The following is a 21,146-nucleotide window of genomic DNA, read 5'->3' as shown; positions in this document are numbered from 1 at the left end:
TCCTGAAAAAAACTAATAATAAAAGAAAAAAAAATGTTCGTAATTTTTACACTTATGAAATTATTTTATAAAAACATAAAAAAAATTATCGATTACAAACTATTAGATATCAGCTTACTTAAATATACAATTAGACTTACAGATTAGGAAAAATATTATGAAATATCGATTTTAGCTAAATATTTTTTATTGGCATTTAAGATTTTAATCTCAAACAAAAATCAAATGTAAATTGCTTAAAAATTATCGAAAACTGTATGCAGTTATTTTGACACATATACTATACATATTTATATCATAAATTGTTGTATATAATTATTTAATGCAATAATAACAATAATTAAAATAAACAAACCACAAATTATAACATAATTCGCAAAACCATTGCAATTTTTTTGCGTATATTATTAAAATTTAAAATATAAACTAAATTCTATTGTTTTTATTTCTTGTGTATAATTTAGCACTCAGGGCATTTAATGTAGTAACTTAATTTTGTTTACTAACAATTATTGCCAAAACGAATAAGTTTTGTTCCTTCTAAAACAAACCATCGAAAAACAAGTTTTATCATACAATTTAACTTTCCAAATGATTTCAGATTAAAACTGAAAAAATTTATTTTGGTTCAAACAACACATTTAAATGATTCCGTCTATAAATATAAAATTATATGTATAGTAGTTAGTATATTTTAAATTAGTAATTAATCTTAACATATGGAACGAATCAGTTAATCACAATTATTTTGTATTCAAACTGAACAATTCTGATCGAATATCATAAATAAAAATATTTTTACACATTTAGAACCAAATCACTTAAAACACAGAAAACCATTAAAAAGTGGGTTAATTAAAAACCAAATGAAATGTAACCAAAGACAATCAAAACTACAACATCGATTAATCAAAGGATATCGAGGAATATTTTTAAATCGCGTTTCGTTAAAAATAAAAACAACATGGAAAACACAAGTAAGTGAAGTATAAAATCGGCGCCGTCTAGTCCGATATGATTTTTTTACAAAATAAATGGCTAAACACAAAGTTTTTCTGGCGTTTTATTTGCCTCCGAAAAGTGAAAAATGGGTACGTAAAGTAACTCAGATTAATAGCAGTTGGTTTTTATTTTTACGTTCCATTGGCAAGTCATGATAAACAACCCGGTCGATAAGCTCTGAAGAGTTTTATGTGGTTATTTAAATTGAGGAATAAAATAAATTGTTTTCATATTTAAGTTTTTGAATCGCGAATACGTTTAATCTATACGTAAATTTAAGAATATAATACATTATAATGTCTTGGAACAGGATAAATAATTATAAATTTATATAAAATAAAATAAACAAAGAATATCGACTGTAATCGTTTAATATAAAACTTATGATTTAATAAAATTATATTTTGTAAAAGTTAAAACTCATCCTGCATGATCAAATATTATTATCATTGTATTCGATTTCTAATATATAGACAAATTAGAATTATGAGTTAATAAATTTTCATATTTTCATGGTTGAAAATTATAAAAATATTAAATTAGTTGGAAATAGTATTAGTGTATATCATCAACTACTCTTATAATTAGCATAAAAGCGGAGTAAACGAATTATTACAATATATTTTCTTTAATCCCATTATGATAGAAGTATGATTTTATGTATGAAAATACGAATATGAACTATATTGTTTAAATGCGTATAACATTTTATTAAAAATGATTTAATAGATAAGTGTTATTTGTTTATGCTAAATTTTATAAATAAAAACAAAGTAATTTTAATGAAAATTTATATTTTTATATTTTGATTGTTATCAATTATAGTGGACGGTGTAATTCATACGAGACACCATCAATCTAAGTAATATGCTAAGCTAAAAGATAATCACTAATGAGAATATAACTACCAAACAATGTTCCGCATAAAGTAACACTTCATTGCTACAGGAATTTAAAAATTCGTCATAAATATACGTAAGAAAGGAGAGTGTTTTCGGATGAAAAATCGCATTAAGCTTTCTTTATTCCGTCCCTTAACCGCTTTCTTCTTATGACCTGAAGCTGTTTTCCATTTTCAGCGTCCTAGAAAATATTTTAACACATCTTGTTTTTCCAAAAATTAAAGCTCACGCCATTATAATAACTTTTGATACATGACCTAAACTTTCGACCAAATATTGCTTTCGTAGTTGATGGGAACGTGCAGCGTTATTTTTACTCGGCTGGCGACCGGTCTCTCCGCTCTCACGCGGTTGTTTTGTAAAGACTACGATTCCTCCCTATTTAATATTTATCATCTACCCGAGGTCAGTATAATTACTATAACTGTACATAATATACTCTGGCCTTTCTATATAATACCGTATCGTAACCGTAAACAGGATTTAGTAGAAAGAAAAAGGGCCACGGTATCTATACATACGTATATATATATGTATTATAAATATACATATACAATTATATATAAAGTAATTAATTATTATTTTCCTAATATGATTCCTACCCTAAAGATTCAATGATTAATGGTTTCGGAAACTAAACCTATCTCTAATACATAAAAGAACAACCACGGCACTATTAATTTTTCATTGATATTAAATTTCATTCTGTATTGTGAACTACGCGTGTTCCGAACGAGTAAATAATATATACAAACATATTATTATTATAACACATACGCACTTACCTCATTTCACTAAGATGTGCAGTAGCTTTATACGTGTAAAATATCACTGAAATATTAATAATTAATTAAATGTTAATTGTTCATGGGTATATAAAGGATACATTCGTAGAGATCCGTTCTTGGTGCCAATAGCCAACAATCGTTGTATGGGGTCAAAAGCAAGAGCAGTCGGCTGATACGGAAAACCATGACGAAACGTCTGTAAACAAAAAATGTATAGACTCTAATTAACTTTATGTTTTTTAAACACATTATTTATTCATGTATGTATGTATGTATGTTTTTGTATATACTTTTTCATTTCATGTGCTTACAACATGAAATACTAACAAAACAAACTAGTTTACTAATCATAAATTACAATATAAGCACAAAATTAGAGCTTGGGATTTAATATAAATCTCATTCAACCGAACATTAAATTAAATATAACAAAAATAAAAACGTATCATAGATTTACATATTGTGTAATTATGTACGTATATTAAATAAGATGAATACATAATACAGACAATTTCAAGAAACAACCAATTTATTATTAGGATGATGACAAATGCTAATATCTTAGATTAAATAAATCATTATATATAAACATATATTATATAAATATGTATGGGCATTAACTGTATAATTAATCCTCAACATTAATACATAGTATATATTTATATATAAATGTTTATAAGCATTGAACTGCAATATTGTCAATTGAAAGATTATAGTACCAATCATTAAGAAAATTAAGAACAATGATACTTTTTTGCAGTATATGGAGGTATTTTTTCAACAATAAAAATGTATTACACATACAGATATATATACGTAAATAGTACGTAAAATATTATTTTATACAACAACATACGGAGAGCGATATAATAAAATGATTAAAACAGACTATGTAACTATGTATACAATTAACTAGGCAAGTTAATAAATCGTTTAAAATATGATACGATTGTTACGATTTAAAATATCGTAACAAGTAAAAACTTAATAATATTCACTGTTTAATTTAAAAACAACCCACATACTAGGAACTACTCTTATAAAATGAATGCGTACAAATACTTTCTATTTTTACATTAAAATTTTCTATTTCAGGTGTTAAGGTTTCTACAAAAGTTCAAATTTGTTATATCTTAGTAATTAAAATACTTAATAAAGTAATAGTATTAAAAGAGCTCAGCATATATTATACCGAAACAGTGACTATCAATATTTGTACATGAATTATGCACTTTCAACTAATACATTTAACGAAAGAGTTTAATAACAAATTGGTAAATTATGAACAAATTATTATCTTATTTATATTTACGAAAACAATAAATTATAATACCCACTATAAAATATTGAAAATTTATATGTGATGAACACCCAAAGATTAAAAACATAAGATTCAATTTCGATCGAAGAGTAACAAACGACCCTTAAAAACAATTTTTGGCTTTTCTTCCCCATATTATATTAGGTATTGAATAAATTAAACAATGGTTAAAACACTATGAAATATAGAGCGTCTCAAAAAGAACGCAGGATTTAAATCTGATATAAATCAAAATTATTTCTTTTAAAAAAACATAACAAATATATCATTCTCTTCAGGAAAAGTTAAGGTTTAACAGTGAAAAACAATATTGAGCATATGACCTTTCCTACTAATCCTACAGGCGATTATTCTTTCCATAAAATTTACCATCACTCGATCACACATTACACCATCAAGTTCGTTGAGAACACGACGAATGTCTTCTTTAAGTTCCAAGACATTTCGAACTTTGTTCTAGTAAATTCGTGACTTATGTATCCCTATAAGAAAAAATCACACGGCGTCAAGTCGCAAGATCGAAGTGGGTAGCTTTTATCTCCACGCAATGAGATTAATCTGTCCAGGAAATTCTCAAGCAGCAAAGTGATTGTTTCTCTTGAAGTGTGACAAATTGAAACCATACATTTTTAATGTTAATTTGGTTCAAATAAGGCCAAAGAAAATTACTAGCTCAGTAGGTATTCTAGTATGGTTATAACAAAACGACGCAACTTGTTACACTTCAAGAGAAACTATCCCTCAGCTGCGTGAGAAATTCCCGGACAGACTATCTCGTTGCGAATTTTGTTATAGGGATACAATAAGTCACGAATTTACCAGAATAAAGTTTGAAATATCTTGGAACTTAAGCAAGAAATTCGTCGTGTCCTCAACGAACTTGATAGGGCAATATATTATTCAGTAATGGTAAATTTTATGGAAAGAATAATCGCCTGCAGGGCTAGTGGGGAGGGTCATACGCCCGATATTATTTTTCACTTTTAAACCTTAACTTATTCTGAAGAGAATGATATATTTGTTATGTTTTTTTAAAATAAATAAATTTAATTTATAGCAGATTTAAATCCTGTGTTGTTTTTGACACCCTATAAAAAATCAACGAAATAAAAAATTCTTCTGTGACATTTACCATAATGTCTATACAGTAGCGATATTGGTGCAAATATTATCCTATAATTATGATAAGATCAGTTAATATAGATGCAATTACAGTGAAGTCGATTTTCTTCTACTTAGTTAATACGTTAATACAGGGAATAAAGGTACTTACACTACACACATACAAACACATACACGCAGTTGTTGCTATTTTTCAAATTGACCCAACATCCATCAAGTCCCGGGAAGATGTAATCCGATCGAGCGCTGTTTTTACGACCCATTAATAACTTTTTTGGAAAAATGCCGATACCGCGGTACTCGGCACGCCGTCACATTACGCAGAAGTTGTTGATAGTACTTTATCAGTGTTAGAAAAATCGTCATAAAAGTGCACACAGCGCAATATCGGTTCAGTTGCCATTGTTGCCGTAAATTCTTATTTCAACTAACTCGTGAAGAAAATGTCCAATAAAATTTGAACCGTTTAACACTATTTATTAATTTTATCAACATTAAAGTCATACACTATTGTATGCCATAATTCCTATACATTAAAGATAAAAATATTAAGCCAGCGCGGTCATGTGGTACACATGTGGTAATATACCGTTTCAAAGGGACCAAACTAATATTAACATTATGCAATATACTATTATAAAAACTGAAAACATTTTTTAAGAATACTTAAATTAATATACATGCTAAAAAAGACAAATAGTTGATTCGTCTCTATGAACGATGATATTGAACATTTATATAATATGTAGTGTGAAAAACGAATGTTAGAATACAACGTTCAAGACGATAAAAAAATAAGATAAAAATAAAGCTTACCCACTTACAGTTTTATTTTCACGTCATTCAAACAAGAATAATAATAAATCGAAAATCACATAGTCGAATAGGTTGGAGATATTACAAAATGACCTTTTTTTTCGGAGAAAGGAAATAATCGTTTAAACAATTAACGTCCAGAAAATATATGATACACACTAAATCTATGTAAATTACAATAACTCAAATTCTTAGTCTATAACACAAATTATATACGATATTAGGAAATATATGATATTCTTTTTATACGTCATACTTATATATAAATTTCATCTTCATAGTTGAACAAGGAAACATTTTATTATAATATTCATATTAAAACATTAAAACCTTCTCACTGTCACTCTTCATACAGACCTATAAGTCTACTCTCAACTCTCTACAAATTACTCGAAAAACTCCTTCTCAAACGAATACTTCTAATAATTAAAGAAGCCGAAATATTACCTGACTCTGAATTTGATTTTTGCAACACTCAACCAACGTTGATCTAGGAGGTTAATCGCCCAGTTGACAAAATGTCAATTGTTCCGAAGGAAAAACTATACTGTACCAGTGTATTTATAAATTTTTCACAAGGATTTGGCAAAGTTTGACATTCAAATCTTTTCTGCAAACTAAAACTTCTCCTATCTAACCACTATTATCTTATCCTCAAATCCTACCTTAAAGATCGCTTCTTTCCGTACGCGTAGGTTCTTCCTTCTTTTCTCTAACATAAATAAAAGCAGGTATACACCAATACGCAGTAATTGCTCCCCTCCTTTTTAATATTTACATTTCCGACCAGCCAAACTTTATTTATACACTAATTGGTGATTTTGCCGACGACAATACCATACTAGCAATCAATCCAGATCCTCTCCTGGCCTCTTTTTTTCATACAAGACCATATAAACACCCTTGAAACTTGGTACAAAACATGGGGATTTAAATTAATGAAACTGAATCCATTTATTATACCTTCATCCTTTACCAAGGAGCATTCTCAACCGTTTTCATTAATAATCAACCGCTTCTCACAGCCAAGTGTGTACGTTATCTTAGTATTTTTATAGACAACCGATTCACCACAATCACGCTTAATTAGCAAAACCCGGACACTAAATGACCGTATTCTATTCCTTCTACCACTTCTAACCAGAATCACATGAAACTCTCCAACAAACTCCTGCTTCACAAACTCCTACTAAAATCCATTTGGCCATATGGAATTCAATTTTGGGGCGCTGCCAAAATTTCCAACATCAACCGCATCCAAAAGGTTCGATCTAAAACTTTGCGGATAAATTCTATGTTTCAAACCACACTCTTCACTTTTATTTCAAAATTCCATACATCTCCGAATCATCCAAAATCCTTTACAAACGTTTAAATAGCCCCTTAACTCATCATAAAAACCCCTTGATATCTGTATCAATCTGTCACTATTCCAGGTAACCCTGTCAAAAGATTTAAAAAACACTCGTATCGTAATCTACTAACCTAACTAATTAAGTTTATCATGTCGTAATACCTTCACTGGGAGGCATCTACACTCAGTCAAATCTGCAATTTTATTTTTAATATTATTTATATTTATCTATTTATTTTCAACAATTATTCTTATTATTCTGTATTTTAACAGATTTAATAAAAGCAAAAAAAATAAATAAAATATAAAATATTTACATTTAAACATAGTGCAATAATGTGTATTTATATACTCAATTATAATACAAAAATTATTTTCGAATACTACTCATAAGGTTCTCCATAAAATATTATCACGAATATCTATGAATTTGGATGGATTACAACGGTAAATGTACTAGACATTGAATTCTGTAAGAAAAGGAGATTCATCAAAGGAGAATGTATATAAATAATATTATTGTTTATTCACTGTATATGTAGTACCTATGTGATTATTCGCAATAGCATTATAAGCGTATAATTAATGCACACAAACCAGTATTTTATGTAATATATTCAACGGTGAAGGATTATCTAGTAATCGAAATGGAATTTCAGTGATTTGAGCGATTTTCATATATATCATTATTAATTAACTTTTTAGGCACCCAAATACGCCATCAAATAACAACTTACATTATGGTTACCTGTAATTTGTTAACCATTAAATATTAGTATTTTATTTCTCCATGGAGTATAATAGGTAATACATTAGTATGAAGATTAAATGTCGACTAAGAATTACTATATTCAACAAATAGTACATGATTAATATTATATTTTATGCTTAAAAAAATATCATATTTTATAACATTATTTTATGCACAGTTTAAATGTAAATAATATTATTAAAAATTCAAAAATCTACCTGATCAATCACTATTTACACTGATTTTAGAATTTAAATAATAATGGTAATACATCAATTAGCACAAAATCACTGGAGTTATAATTTAAATTACAATGTTAAATGTCAATATTTTAGAACATATCCTGTAATATGTAAGCCAGATATGTTAGCAATACTTTTGAGATAAACCTTATAATAAAGAAAACATAACAAAAAGAAAAAATGTCACGGTTGAGATGGTTTTACAGACACACACTCCAGATAAAGTTCAACGATGAGTTACATTAACAATTTAAATTTTTTTCCTTTTTTCTAAAGCTGTCCAACACATTTATCACATCCTTTAAATTCGTTGCTGATAAAAGTGACATTATGTGATGAGATGTTCTTCCGCATCCATTGCTATCAATCTTAGTAGGGTATCTGTAAAACGACCCTTTTAAAATAAATAAAAAGTTTCCTATAATTCTTTATTATGCTATATAATCTTTAGAAATCACGTTTCGTCAATTGGTCATCAATAAGCTTTTTCAAAAATAAATCTAAATAATTAAACATCATATTTATTGTCGTGAGTTAATAATAAACACGGAAATACTTTGCTAATAAACCCTATCCGAAAATTCTAGATTCCAAATATATAGTGACGCTTATTTGCTTTCTAATAATTATTTAAGGAAATATAATTTATGAGCGAGTAATCAAAAAATATCATCAGGATGAGGTAGGTTTGATATTTCAAAAAAAGGAAATAAGTACATTTTTATCAGCCAAATTAATTTGAAAAATGTCCGGTGATTTATAGAAACTAAGTAAGTCAATTGTCAATAGAGTGATTGTCTTCAAATTTATAAACAGTTTTATTATTTTTTCATTTATTTTAATACATGAGTATGAAAATAATGTAATATACGAATATGAAGTTTAATATTTAATAAATACTAATTAATTTAATCATGGTAATATATACGCATTATTGATTACTTAAAAAAAACAAAGAACACAGAGTACCTCCGTAACGGTCACCAACAACAATTGAACAGTCAAGACGAAACAACTTCTATAGTTGCTATTGCTGTTGATGCTGTTGGTGTAAATACGCTACTGTGAGTGCGAAATGGAACGTTTAGTCTTTCAATAAGATTACAAATAAAATATAATATTATCCATCCGTGTTAAGTCTATGGTTTTATATTTAAATTTATTGTGAATAACACTAATATGGAGATTAAGAAACCAATAATATAATTTAAAATGTTACGTTCCTAAAATACAAACTTTAATGATAATTTATTTAGATTTTAACCATTAATTATAATTATTAATGCAAGCATTAATTACGCCTGAATGATTGATACGTGGTAAGTAATTAACTATCCAAAGAACAACGGAAACAAAAGTTTGTAAAAGTTTGCGATTGTTGCAATTAATAATTACTCATCAGTTTCATAAAAGATTGTTCATATAAAGTGAGTATTTAATTAATATGCCATTCAAATAAAAACCGAACTCCAGTTGTTATAAACATTTTATAATCTAAAAAAAACTTTATAATCGTGTGTTAAAAATCAAAATAATAAATAACACTACTAAGCAGTACTTTAGGGAAAATTGAGATTATTATGCAATACATCACATTTTCTTCGTAATACCCGGATTATAGATAAATGTGTAATAGTAACAGAAGACTAGTTCAGTCTACGTTCTCACGTCGTTGCGAACAGTCGTGTATCGTTTTTAGTGCCTTTGCTGATAAAGTCTCTATATGTATACATATTTATTCGCTTTATCCATGTCGTCGTTTTCGGGCGGCGGCCCTCGCGCCGGCCAAAGCTCGTCAACGAACAAAATAAAACCGACAACTCACAATAAAAGCTCGGGATCCAGTTCTGATTTTTCACTCGTCTCTTACTCACGTAAGTCTAAAGCTAAAACAAATAACAAAACAAATCCAACCAGTCCCGTCTCTCCAGTTTTACAACAAATAATGGATAATCCACCGGTTCTAAATACATCAAACACTGCTTTCAATTATAACATACCTGATAACGCGCACGAGCCTATTATTGTTGATGATGCTATTAACGGCAACGACCGATCTAATGAGCCCGCCTCACCTATCACGTTATCTACAGATATAAATATGCCATTAACAACCCAAAACCCGGCTATCGATAATAATAATATTAATGCTCGACTCCGATATTTTTCACCGGAATATAATAGTCCAATTGTTGTACTCACCGAATGCACCGACCAAAACAAAAATTTAGGGAATTTGCACCCGTTCAAAATAGCAAAATTCTTTTCTACCAACTTCACTGGTATCACCAATATTAAACCAGTTGGCTCAAAAAAAGTTAAAATTACTTTCAATTCAATCACCAACGGCAATCTATGCCTAAGTTCTAAAATCCCGAGTGATAATAGTTTCCAGGTAAATATACCTGTCTCACTTATTTTTTCGTATGGTGTTATCAAACTTGATAACAATGTCTCAGAAGCGGAATTTTTTGAGGGTCTCCACTCTCCTGTTCCAATTGAAAACTTTAAACGTATTTCCATAAAAAGAGATGGAACTATTTTAAATACCTGCACTGTCGAATTGAAATTTGTTGCAACCAAAAGCCTCGCTATTCAACGTGCTATTCGAAGTTAATCCCAGTATTCGTTCGCCCGTTCAGTGTAACCGTTGCCTACGGTTTGGACACACACTAAAATACTGCCGTAGCGAGGCACAGTGCAGTCACTGTGGTGAATCTAAGCACACGTTGGGTACTTGTCTCTCCGCCCTAGTTACTGATCCGGTTTGTCTTTTTTGCAAGTTATCTCACTTGGCTACAGACCGTAGCTGCAAAGAATGGTCTACTCAAAAAAGCATCAAAAAAATCATAGCTACCGAAAATATATCTTACAAGGATGTGTTAGTGTTTAAGAAAAATAATTGTTATACTTCTGCTTTCAAGTACTCTGACATTGTAAACAACCAGTCTCCAACTTCTAAAATTACGGAATTTAACCCCCCTCTTAATAACGATCATTTCCCCAGCCTAAATGATAATCATAATCACCACTTTTTCAATTCAAAAAAATAAAATAAACATAAACATAGTCCCCCTCAATCTAAAGAAAATATTAATTTACCAGTTTTACATTCGTATTCTCCTCCCAATGGGAGTTATTTAAACAAACCTACTATTAACCAATCTCTCTTACAAGAAAGTACCCAAAATGATTTCTCTTGGGTACATACCCCATCCCTTAAACTATCTGAATCTCTTTTTAACTCCCCTTCGTTATTTTCTCCGTCTTCTCCCTCATCTCTTCAAAACCTAATTGAATCTTCTCTATTTTCGCTCCTAGCTATACTTATTCCTATTTCTCCTGTTCAATAAAATAATTGTCTAACTATCTCACCTATCACCTCAATAACTTATACACAAACAAATAATTAAATAATTATGCAATTCACTCACAAAAACAAAATAAATTCCATCTCTAATTTCAATATATTGCAATGGAATGTAAGGAGCCTTACAGCTCGCCTGCCATCTCTGCAGTACTTACTCGCCAACCAAAAATATTCCATAGCCATTCTTTCCGAGACATGGCTCCTCCCTTCACGTTTCACCAAAATATCCCATTTTAGAACATTTAGATGTGATCGTCCAGATGGTTATGGTGGCGTCGCCATAGCTATTCATAATTCTTTAAAATCTAAACTTTTACCCATTGACATCACAATCAGAAATAGTCTCATAAGGTTTAAGATCGACCTTATTGGTATCAAAATTTCTAAAACAGATCTACCATTTCCACTTAAAGTATGGTCCTACTATATCCCGAGTAGTTCTAATGCTTCCTCCGACCTTTGGCTAATACTTTTTAAATTAGTTACACAAAACTCTATACTTTGTGACGACTTCAACGCCTTTCATCCCGCCTGGGGTTCCATTCTAGCTTCCCGTAGAAGTAACCAGATATATGACACTATAAATTCATTAGGCTTATGCCTTTTAAACGCAGGTAGTCCTACTCATGTAGGGCGCCTAAACTCAACCAACTCGACCATAGACCTATCTTTTTGCTCTCCCGACCTTGCTTGGAAGTTATCATGGAACACTTTATGTGAGGCTCACGGTAATGATCATTTTCCAATTACCATAAAAACTAATTTTCCTAATCTCACGCATCTAATTTCCAATCCAGATTCAATTCAAAATATGCCTATTCACTTCAACTTTAATATAACGGATTGGGAGTCATTCTCTCTCCACATCCAAAACTCAATTTTCTCCTTACCAAACGATCCTAATCCTCTAATTTCCTATACAGCGTTCACAAATATTATTGATAATGTAGCCAAATCGACAATTCCCAACTCAAAACCAGATAAAAAATCTTTCCCACCCACTCCACCATGGTGGAACTCTACTTGTACCAACTCTGTGAAAAATCGATCCTCTCTTTTTAGAATTTTTCGTCGCACAGGTTCTATGTCCGACTTTCTCTCATACAGTAATGCATGTTCCCTCACAACTCGAACTTTAAAAAATGAAAAAAGAAATAGTTGGAAGCGTTTTTGCTCTAACCTAAAACCATCCTACTCCATTCAACACCTCTGGTTCACAGCTCAACGTTTTAAAAACTGCGTTATCCCCCCCCGTGCGTCCAAATAATGATGATTGGTTCGAGAGTTTCTGCTCCAAAATTGCGCCATATTATGTCCTTAACAAATCCGAAATTTTCCCTAGTTATACTCCTTCAGTTTGTCTCCATCATGTTCTTACTAATAATTTCAATTTATCAGAATTACAACTAACTATTTCTTCTCGTAAGTCAATAGCGTCTGGTCTCGATAATATTTCTCCACTTATGCTTAAACACCTTCCAAAAAACGCTTTAGATTTTCTCCTCTCTATATTGAACAACATACTTAATAATCAACAAATCCTCTCGTCGTGGAACTCCTATAAAATCATACCTATACCTAAACAAAACTCTAATACTTCCTTCCGACCAATAGCGATCTCTTCTTCTCTCTGCAAAATATTCGAATATATGCTTAAATCAAGGCTCGAATCTAACTCTATTTTATTAACTAATATATTTTCATTCAGGAAAGATCTGGGAACCACGGAATGCCTCGCAACGTTCATAGGTCATATTTATCACTCTTTTAACAACAAGCAATTCTTTGTTGCTACATTCGTTGATATTCGTGGCGCCTTTGACTCCGTCAATATCTCCACTCTTATCTCACATCTCCTTTCTTTGCAAGCTCCTGCCAAATTCTGTAACATATTGTTCTCTCTCTTTAATCATAGAAATCTCTTCTTCTTCTCTCCCTTTGGCTCATATAATATTCGTTCTACTTTCACAGGTCTGCCGCAGGGCAGTTGTCTTAATCCTTTACTTTTCAATATATATATATATATATATGAGCATTTTCAAAAATTATTTAACGTCTCTCGGGCACCAATGTCTCATTTATGCTGATGATATGGTCATTTTTACTTCTAACAATTCTCTTAGTGTTGCTGTTGAACATCTTAACTCAGCCCGTAAAGATCTAAAAATCATTTTGGACAGAGTATCTTTTGAAGTTGCTCCAGAGAAATAAAACTCAATTATTTTCACTCGACGTAGATACAGAGATCCTCCTAACGTCTATTATGATAACAATGTCATCTCTTTTGTTCCTAATGTCACCTTTTTGGGTATCATTCTAAATGCAAAACTACGCTGGAAACCATACATAACCTCACTCTCAGCAACTATTTCTCGATGGTCCAACTTCCTCAGAGTAGTATCTAATACCTGGTGGGGCTCTCACCCCTCTTGCCTATTAACAATTTACCGCACACTCATTCGATCCAAACTAGACTATGGTTGTTTCTTTTTCGGTTCTGCTTCCTTCTCGAATTGGAAAAAAAATAAATAAACTTCAAATTTCCTGTTTGAGGAACATTATGGGATTTGTCAAATCAACTCCTTGTCGTGTCATTGAGGTCGAAACTAACTGTGCACCTTTTAATATTAGATGCCAATGGTTAGCGAGTAAATTCCTACTTAAATCTCTAGCTTACTCTAATCATCTTATTATCGACATGTTTTATTCTCTTTTTCTTTCGTGGCGTTATGTACCTAAGTCTATGCCTATTCTATCCATCTCAGCTAGTGCTTTGTCTAATATTCACCAATATATTTGTAAATCATCCAAGCTACCTCTTTATGAACAATCTTTTGAATCCCTTCTATTCTCTCCTCTCGTTAGACTAGATAACCAATTTTTATCTCTATCGTCTCTGAAACTTAAAAAAATGTCTCCTACTATGGTAAATAAAATCTTTTCTGAGTTTCTAAATATGAATTTTGATCATTTCGTTGTAGAGTATACTGATGGCTCAGTCTCACCTCTTTCTGCCGGTTATTCTTTTTTTATCCATGAACTACATATTTCTTTCTCTAACAATCTACCTCCTTCTTCTTTATCTTTCACTGCAGAGTTCTATGCAATCATTGAAGCTTTATTTTTTATTTCAAACCTTGCCTCTAACAAATACTTAATTGCTTCCGATTCAATATTTTGTCTACAGGCACTAATATCTAACCCTTTTGACTCCCACCTGTCTTCCCTAGTCCTTATCATTAAATCTATCATCCTAAAACTCCATCAAGACAATTATACCATCCAATTTCTTTGGGTTCCAAGTCATATCGGTATACACGAGAACGAATTCGACGACAATCTGGCGAAATCAACGTCCAATTTAATATGTCCCTCTCTCACCCAACTTCCTCGTACTGATTTTATTCCAATTTTACGGCGTCATGTATCTAACCTCTGGCATACATACTGGTCAAACCTCCCAGCTGAGTTTGCCACCAGATACAAAAACATCGTACCAAATGTCCTCAACAAAACATGGTTTTGCAACCTCAATTTACCAAGATCAAGTATCATATAATTCAATCGCCTACGTTCTGGTCACACTTTACTACCTGCTCACGCATACAAATTAAGATTAAACGATTACCCATTTTGTATTCTACATTCCGCGTGAAACGCGTTATTTTGTTTAATTCTCTTATATCCATCAATGTTCATCTCAATCTCCCTTCTATCCTCAACCCCAACTCGGAAATAGTTGTTAATATAATTATTAATTTTATTTTGGAGGCTGGTTTCTCTATATGATTACCCTTAAGACATTTTTTGTTTTTAACCCTTTGCTTGTATTTTAATATTGTTTTGTTATCTGTTATATTGTTCTAAATAATTGTTGAGCTGTAATAGTTATACTAAAAGCTAAATATAAAAAAAAAAAAAAAAAAAAAAAAACAGAAGACTAACTTAGTTATGATAATTATTATTACCCGTTATTGCGATTCGACCGTAACGCCATAAAGTCTGTCTTGTTTTCTCAATATAATAACGACTGTTATAATTATTTATAGTATGCATAATTGGGTCGGCGCATTTAAAATTTAAATAAATAAACACGAATGTTATATATTATATACATTCTGCTCATTGACGTACAATTTAAAAACAATAATTTCGACTCTTAAACACGGAACACAAGGAAATAGACAATGGATGTTTTATTAAATTATAGAAGAAATACACGCGTGTGCAGGTATTACGGTGCAGTCGACGATCCTCACTATCATGAAATTGCTATCATCGTCTTCGTCACATTTGACATTTGGTCAAAGTAATATAAAACACAATACACACACACACATGGCTACGGGTATTTTATAGACATGACACAACGGTTGATAGCCGAAAACTGATCGTTTTTCGTTTCTTAAATATACAACCAATCGGATCAGCCTGTCAAGTGTATGTATTCGATACGCACGCTCATCAAAAGCGATATGCAGGGTACGGATCTTTCTAGTTTCTCGAGCTACTCCCTCATTCTTTCTCTCTCAGCCGTTTAAAGATAAACAATAACAACAACCAAAGGTCTTCTCTACCACGCGCTAAAATCTGAAGAAACTCAGGTAATAGGGCAGGCGAATACGGGGAAAGCCCATCTCCTAGTAAGCCAACCTTATATCCTTATAATAGTTTGACCCGTTTGGACGGATTAACCACCGCCGTAGCGGTTACGCAAAATCTCTGAGGGAAAATTTTACCCTATATGAATTTTTGCATAATCACTATTATAAAACTTTCTTTTTTTTTTTGTACTCTATGTAGAGAATTCTCGAATTCTTATATAATCTATGCTTTCCAATTTAAAGTTCCTCCGATAAATTAATTTAACTCCATTATGTGTCTTGACGATTCAATCCACAAGATGATCTAAACAGTATATTAATCGTTCAAAACACTGCTAAGTTATTCTGTATTAGAATATACACACGTTTTAATAATTATATCTATAAGCTTTACCATAAGCTCACTATTCACATTATCTCTCGGTCTCGACTCTTCCTCACCTAATCTTCTCAGTCGTTTAGAACGATGCTAGAGAAAATATTTTGCCTTTCAAAATGCAAAGTCAGTATACTAACCAGTACACCTAGGTATAGTTTTTATTCATGATTATTTGTGGTAAATGTAAATACCATTAGTCGGATTACTTTTCATGTATAAATATTTATAATACTAATGGTTAATTTATTATAAATTGAAATAATATAATAGATATACCTAATTAAAAGTACTTCTTAGAATGTATAGAAAATTATTTCTCTAAAAAAAAATTTAAAAAATAACAATATACTTTATTCGTTTTTAAAAGAACTATTTGATTACTTTATGAATTTTTAATACATTGATATATTTATAAATTAATAAATTAATTAAATAAATGTATTTATAAACTTATACGTGGATCTGAAGTCAAATCTTTCTATTATACATTAATATCAAATAACGTATTATCCATTCTAAATAAGAAATATAAACGAGAGAAAGAAAGATATTAAGCATTTTTAACTCTTAATAGTAATTGACTACTTAGTATAAATCATAATTGATACGATATAATATTATAAAATAGCAAAACATCATTTTTACCTCTATAATATGAAATAACACACGCGTTTTATTAGAGTAAATGTATTTAAGTAATTTGTATACAAACGTTTATAGTAGATGGTATAGATCAAGTTATAAGGAAACAGAAACCGATCCAATCATTATTTATAAGTTAAGTTTATAGCAAAATAAAATATTTTAGGAATTTTCGTTTATTAGAATAAAATAAACATAAGTTATTACAAGAATATATTATAAAAATAAATCAGTATTGTTTTTGAATTTAAATATTATTTTTAAAAATTTATATTTATTATTTAATCTTTCTTTTCAAAATATGTGAAGTTAACATTACTCACTACAGAATAAATAGTACTTATCTACGGTCAAACTAACCAAAGTACTGTTCGTACAGGGTTAAATACTGCTATTTATGTCCAATATTATTTTTGCTTTTGATAAATGTGTATAAGTCTAAAATAGTAAAATTCAAAATAAAATTCGAATAAAAAGGCTAATAATTTTAAAATCAATAAGCACAATATAGTGCTGATTATAACAATTGTTATGAAAAATATCTACGCTTATTCAGGAGAAGCAATCACCTATTTTTCTCGTATTTAAATCACGTCATAAATAAAATAAATATAAATAAATAAAAAATACTATTTATAGCGATACGAAGGACATTATAGATAATGACAGTTATATCAAAATTCAAGTGTCGTTGAATCCAAAATATAATATATTATAATGTACAGATATACGTATACATTGTAAACACACGAAACACGGAACAAAAACGTTAGCGGATAATCTGTTTTAACAATATCACTTATATCGGATTCATTTTGTAACAGAAATAAAAATTATAAGCTCAATACTGTATTAGGTATTATTTATTTATCTGTACGTGAATGAGAGAATTTTATAAATAAGCGCATGAGGCTAGTCTAAAAAGTAACATTCGAAGTAGGAGGTGATCACTGGCATGTAATAATGATCGAATGAAAAAAAGAATAAAGGTAGTATGGAAAACGATGTGTTGTACGAGTAGCTCGAACTTGTACCAATCTACCGATATGTGTGCGCACACGTGTAACACGCTCAACGGTTCGAGTCAGGAAAAAATACATCCGGTGAGTGCAAGGAGGCCGGAGGGTGGCTGTTCACATATTCCGTCACCCTTACCCCAAACTGCCATCGCCAACGATGAGGGTAACCCGCGAGAATAATCAAACCGCACGCGCGTCACACGGAAAACCGAGATCTCTACGTGACGACCACTGCGGCCGCACCGACACGTATTTTTCACCCCATTGCCATGGCCTCGGTAACGTGACCATCATATCCACGTATCCCCCGGCAGTTTGTCATCGTTCTTTCCGTCGAGCGGCGGCGGCAACGGGTCGTACTACGTGCTAGCGGAAAACACGTCTGCGCAGCCGCACGAGGAGTTTTCCCGCATGCACATAGTTTCCGATCTGGACCGTGTATTACCGCGTTCGAGTCCCGCCGTGACCCCAATTTACACCAACACAGTCGAGTTGAAAAAAACGATTCACCCGAGTTCGAAAAACCAACAATTTAACCGTAATTCGACCATACACATTACCTAGATATACCTCTCTGGGCTAAAAGGTACGACTGCAGTAATAAACGAAAAATAATCAAATTAGTCGACGAATGCACCGCACCGGGTCGTAAAAACGGTGCGAGTATAGGGATTAGAACCAATGGATACCGTTGTCACTGGTTTAGACCACTCCGGATTAATTTAACAGCCTCATTTACGTTTTTTCTGCATTATGTCCATGGTTTTATTGTTATTATGTATATAATAACAATAAAACTATACTGAGCCACATATGGAGTGATCGTTAAAAATCGTCCATTGATTGCCCGTGTATTTTATTCGAGCTACATTTACATCAAACGATCTTCTACAACTCTTTAATTTATATATACATCTCTTCTCGTGTTCAACCATGTAATTGGTTTCAGAGTCAGACAAGTGCTCTCCACTCTTCCCTGTAACATGTCAACATCTTAAGTTACATCTAGCTTAACAGTCTTGCATTATAGATAATTTGCTAGACAAATGAAGTTCTTGGACGTGCTCGGTCTCTTTTTACCTACAATTTTCCTTCCTATTATTCTATAATTTAGTTCGTTTTCATGCTTCGATATGCGATCAATCGTATTCCATCATATACCATATATATACATATATTTGTTATAAAATAATATAATAAATAAAACGATAACGTCATATACTTTCGGTCACACTGTTATTAAATACCCATGACATCAAGATGAGCATTTTCAGCTTAAAACCAATTAATTTATGATTTATACGATTAGAACTAGAAACGTATGACGAATATAATGTGTGTATAACATTAATACATTATATATACAATATATATGTAAACACTGTATATTAACGAAATAACTGTTTCAAATTCACTTACGCGCTTTGAAATCACAGTAGACGCTTAATCGTAGATCGTCTTTTTGACAATCAGTTTACCAAAAATTCTTAATTTAATTATTAAAAAATCATTAAAATTTAAATTTTCATACCGAATTTGGATGTAATCGATAGTGAAAAATAACTATTTAGACATTTCAGTATGCATTATATAAGAAGAAAAATGAGTTATTTTTATATTATGAATGTTGGAATAATCTAATTAATTACTGCTCTGTTTTTTTTCATTTTTCTCACGCATAAAATACATTATAATACTTGTATATTTTACAATTCATACACATTTTTGTTTTCAACTAAAATATACGTGTATACAGCAATAAATACATAAACAAGCTCTTGATTTATGACGGTGTAATATTACTCAATCAACCCTAAGACTTAGATAACTGATTGTTTACCAAAAAATAATTTTCATAGATAATACCACTTTTTGATTTAATTTATAAGACATTTTCAAAGCCAAGCAATTCTTTTGATTTATTATTCTAGTTTTTATACATTTTGTTCATCATGGTCGTTACGTTATGCATAACATTTACTGGTTATAATGAACGTACAAACTTTGTTACTCTTCGTATAGTCTGTACACTAAGTTACTAACACTTCTCTGTTCTACACCGTTCACTCAGCTGAGAAGACAGTAAAATTGATGGATAGGTTAACGCCCATTTTGTGCGCCTTGTGTACACTAGTAAATCCCTAAAAGTTGTGAATGAGATGATGTATATATATATACATTATAAACAATTGTTTCAAAAAGAAAAAGGTCGTAAACGGTTTCTCTTTCAAAAAAATGTTCCTTACACAAGATCAATATAATATAATATGTAAAATAGATTCAAACTTTTGATACCATAATAAAAATATAACTTTTTAACACACCGTGTATTATCATATTATATTTATTTATGTGTAAATATAAAATATGAGATAAAAAAAAAAAATCCATGTATACTACTTTTTCCAAAAAATACTAGGAATTTAAAATAAACAAAATACAATTTGTAATAAATTTCATATTTTAAAGACTGAGTACCTACTAAACATATGATTTTAGGAGTTTTTAGTAAAATTTGTCATATATTTTAAAAGTAAGTATACATATATTTTAAATAAATAATTCGGTAAGTGTTAAAAATTATCAATTATTACGTTGAGTTTTTATGTGGACATACAATTTATACAATAAACGACAATTGTCATGTATAATCAAATTATTATAATCAAAGTTTAAATGAAGATCCGTCAAATTTAGTCAAATACGTTTGAAATTTTATATAATAAAATAGGTAGATGAATTACCCAATTCAAATGTAATTATGAGCAAAATTAAATATTTAAATAAAACATAAATTTTAAGACGCCATTCTACAATTTCAATCGTCTATAATG

General features: G+C 30.5%; 1 protein-coding gene across 4 annotated transcripts in view; it reads right to left on the bottom strand.

The window, feature by feature from the left end:
* The window catches only part of LOC112680604 (syntaxin-binding protein 5), a 169,900-nt gene that overhangs the window by 124,335 nt on the left and 24,419 nt on the right, over positions 1-21,146 (bottom strand). For all 4 annotated transcript variants that reach the window (XM_025550757.1, XM_025550758.1, XM_025550760.1 and 1 more), the window contains exon 2: positions 2,791-2,888. In XM_025550757.1, coding sequence (XP_025406542.1) covers positions 2,791-2,888 — 98 coding nt within the window. The remainder of the gene's footprint in view (positions 1-2,790; positions 2,889-21,146) is intronic.

This window comes from Sipha flava, unplaced genomic scaffold, assembly GCF_003268045.1.
Source record: "Sipha flava isolate LNK unplaced genomic scaffold, YSA_version1 178_pilon_pilon, whole genome shotgun sequence".
Lineage (NCBI taxonomy): Eukaryota > Metazoa > Arthropoda > Insecta > Hemiptera > Aphididae > Sipha > Sipha flava.
Note: the sequence above shows the minus strand (reverse complement) of the source record. Positions and strands in the feature narration are given on the sequence as shown.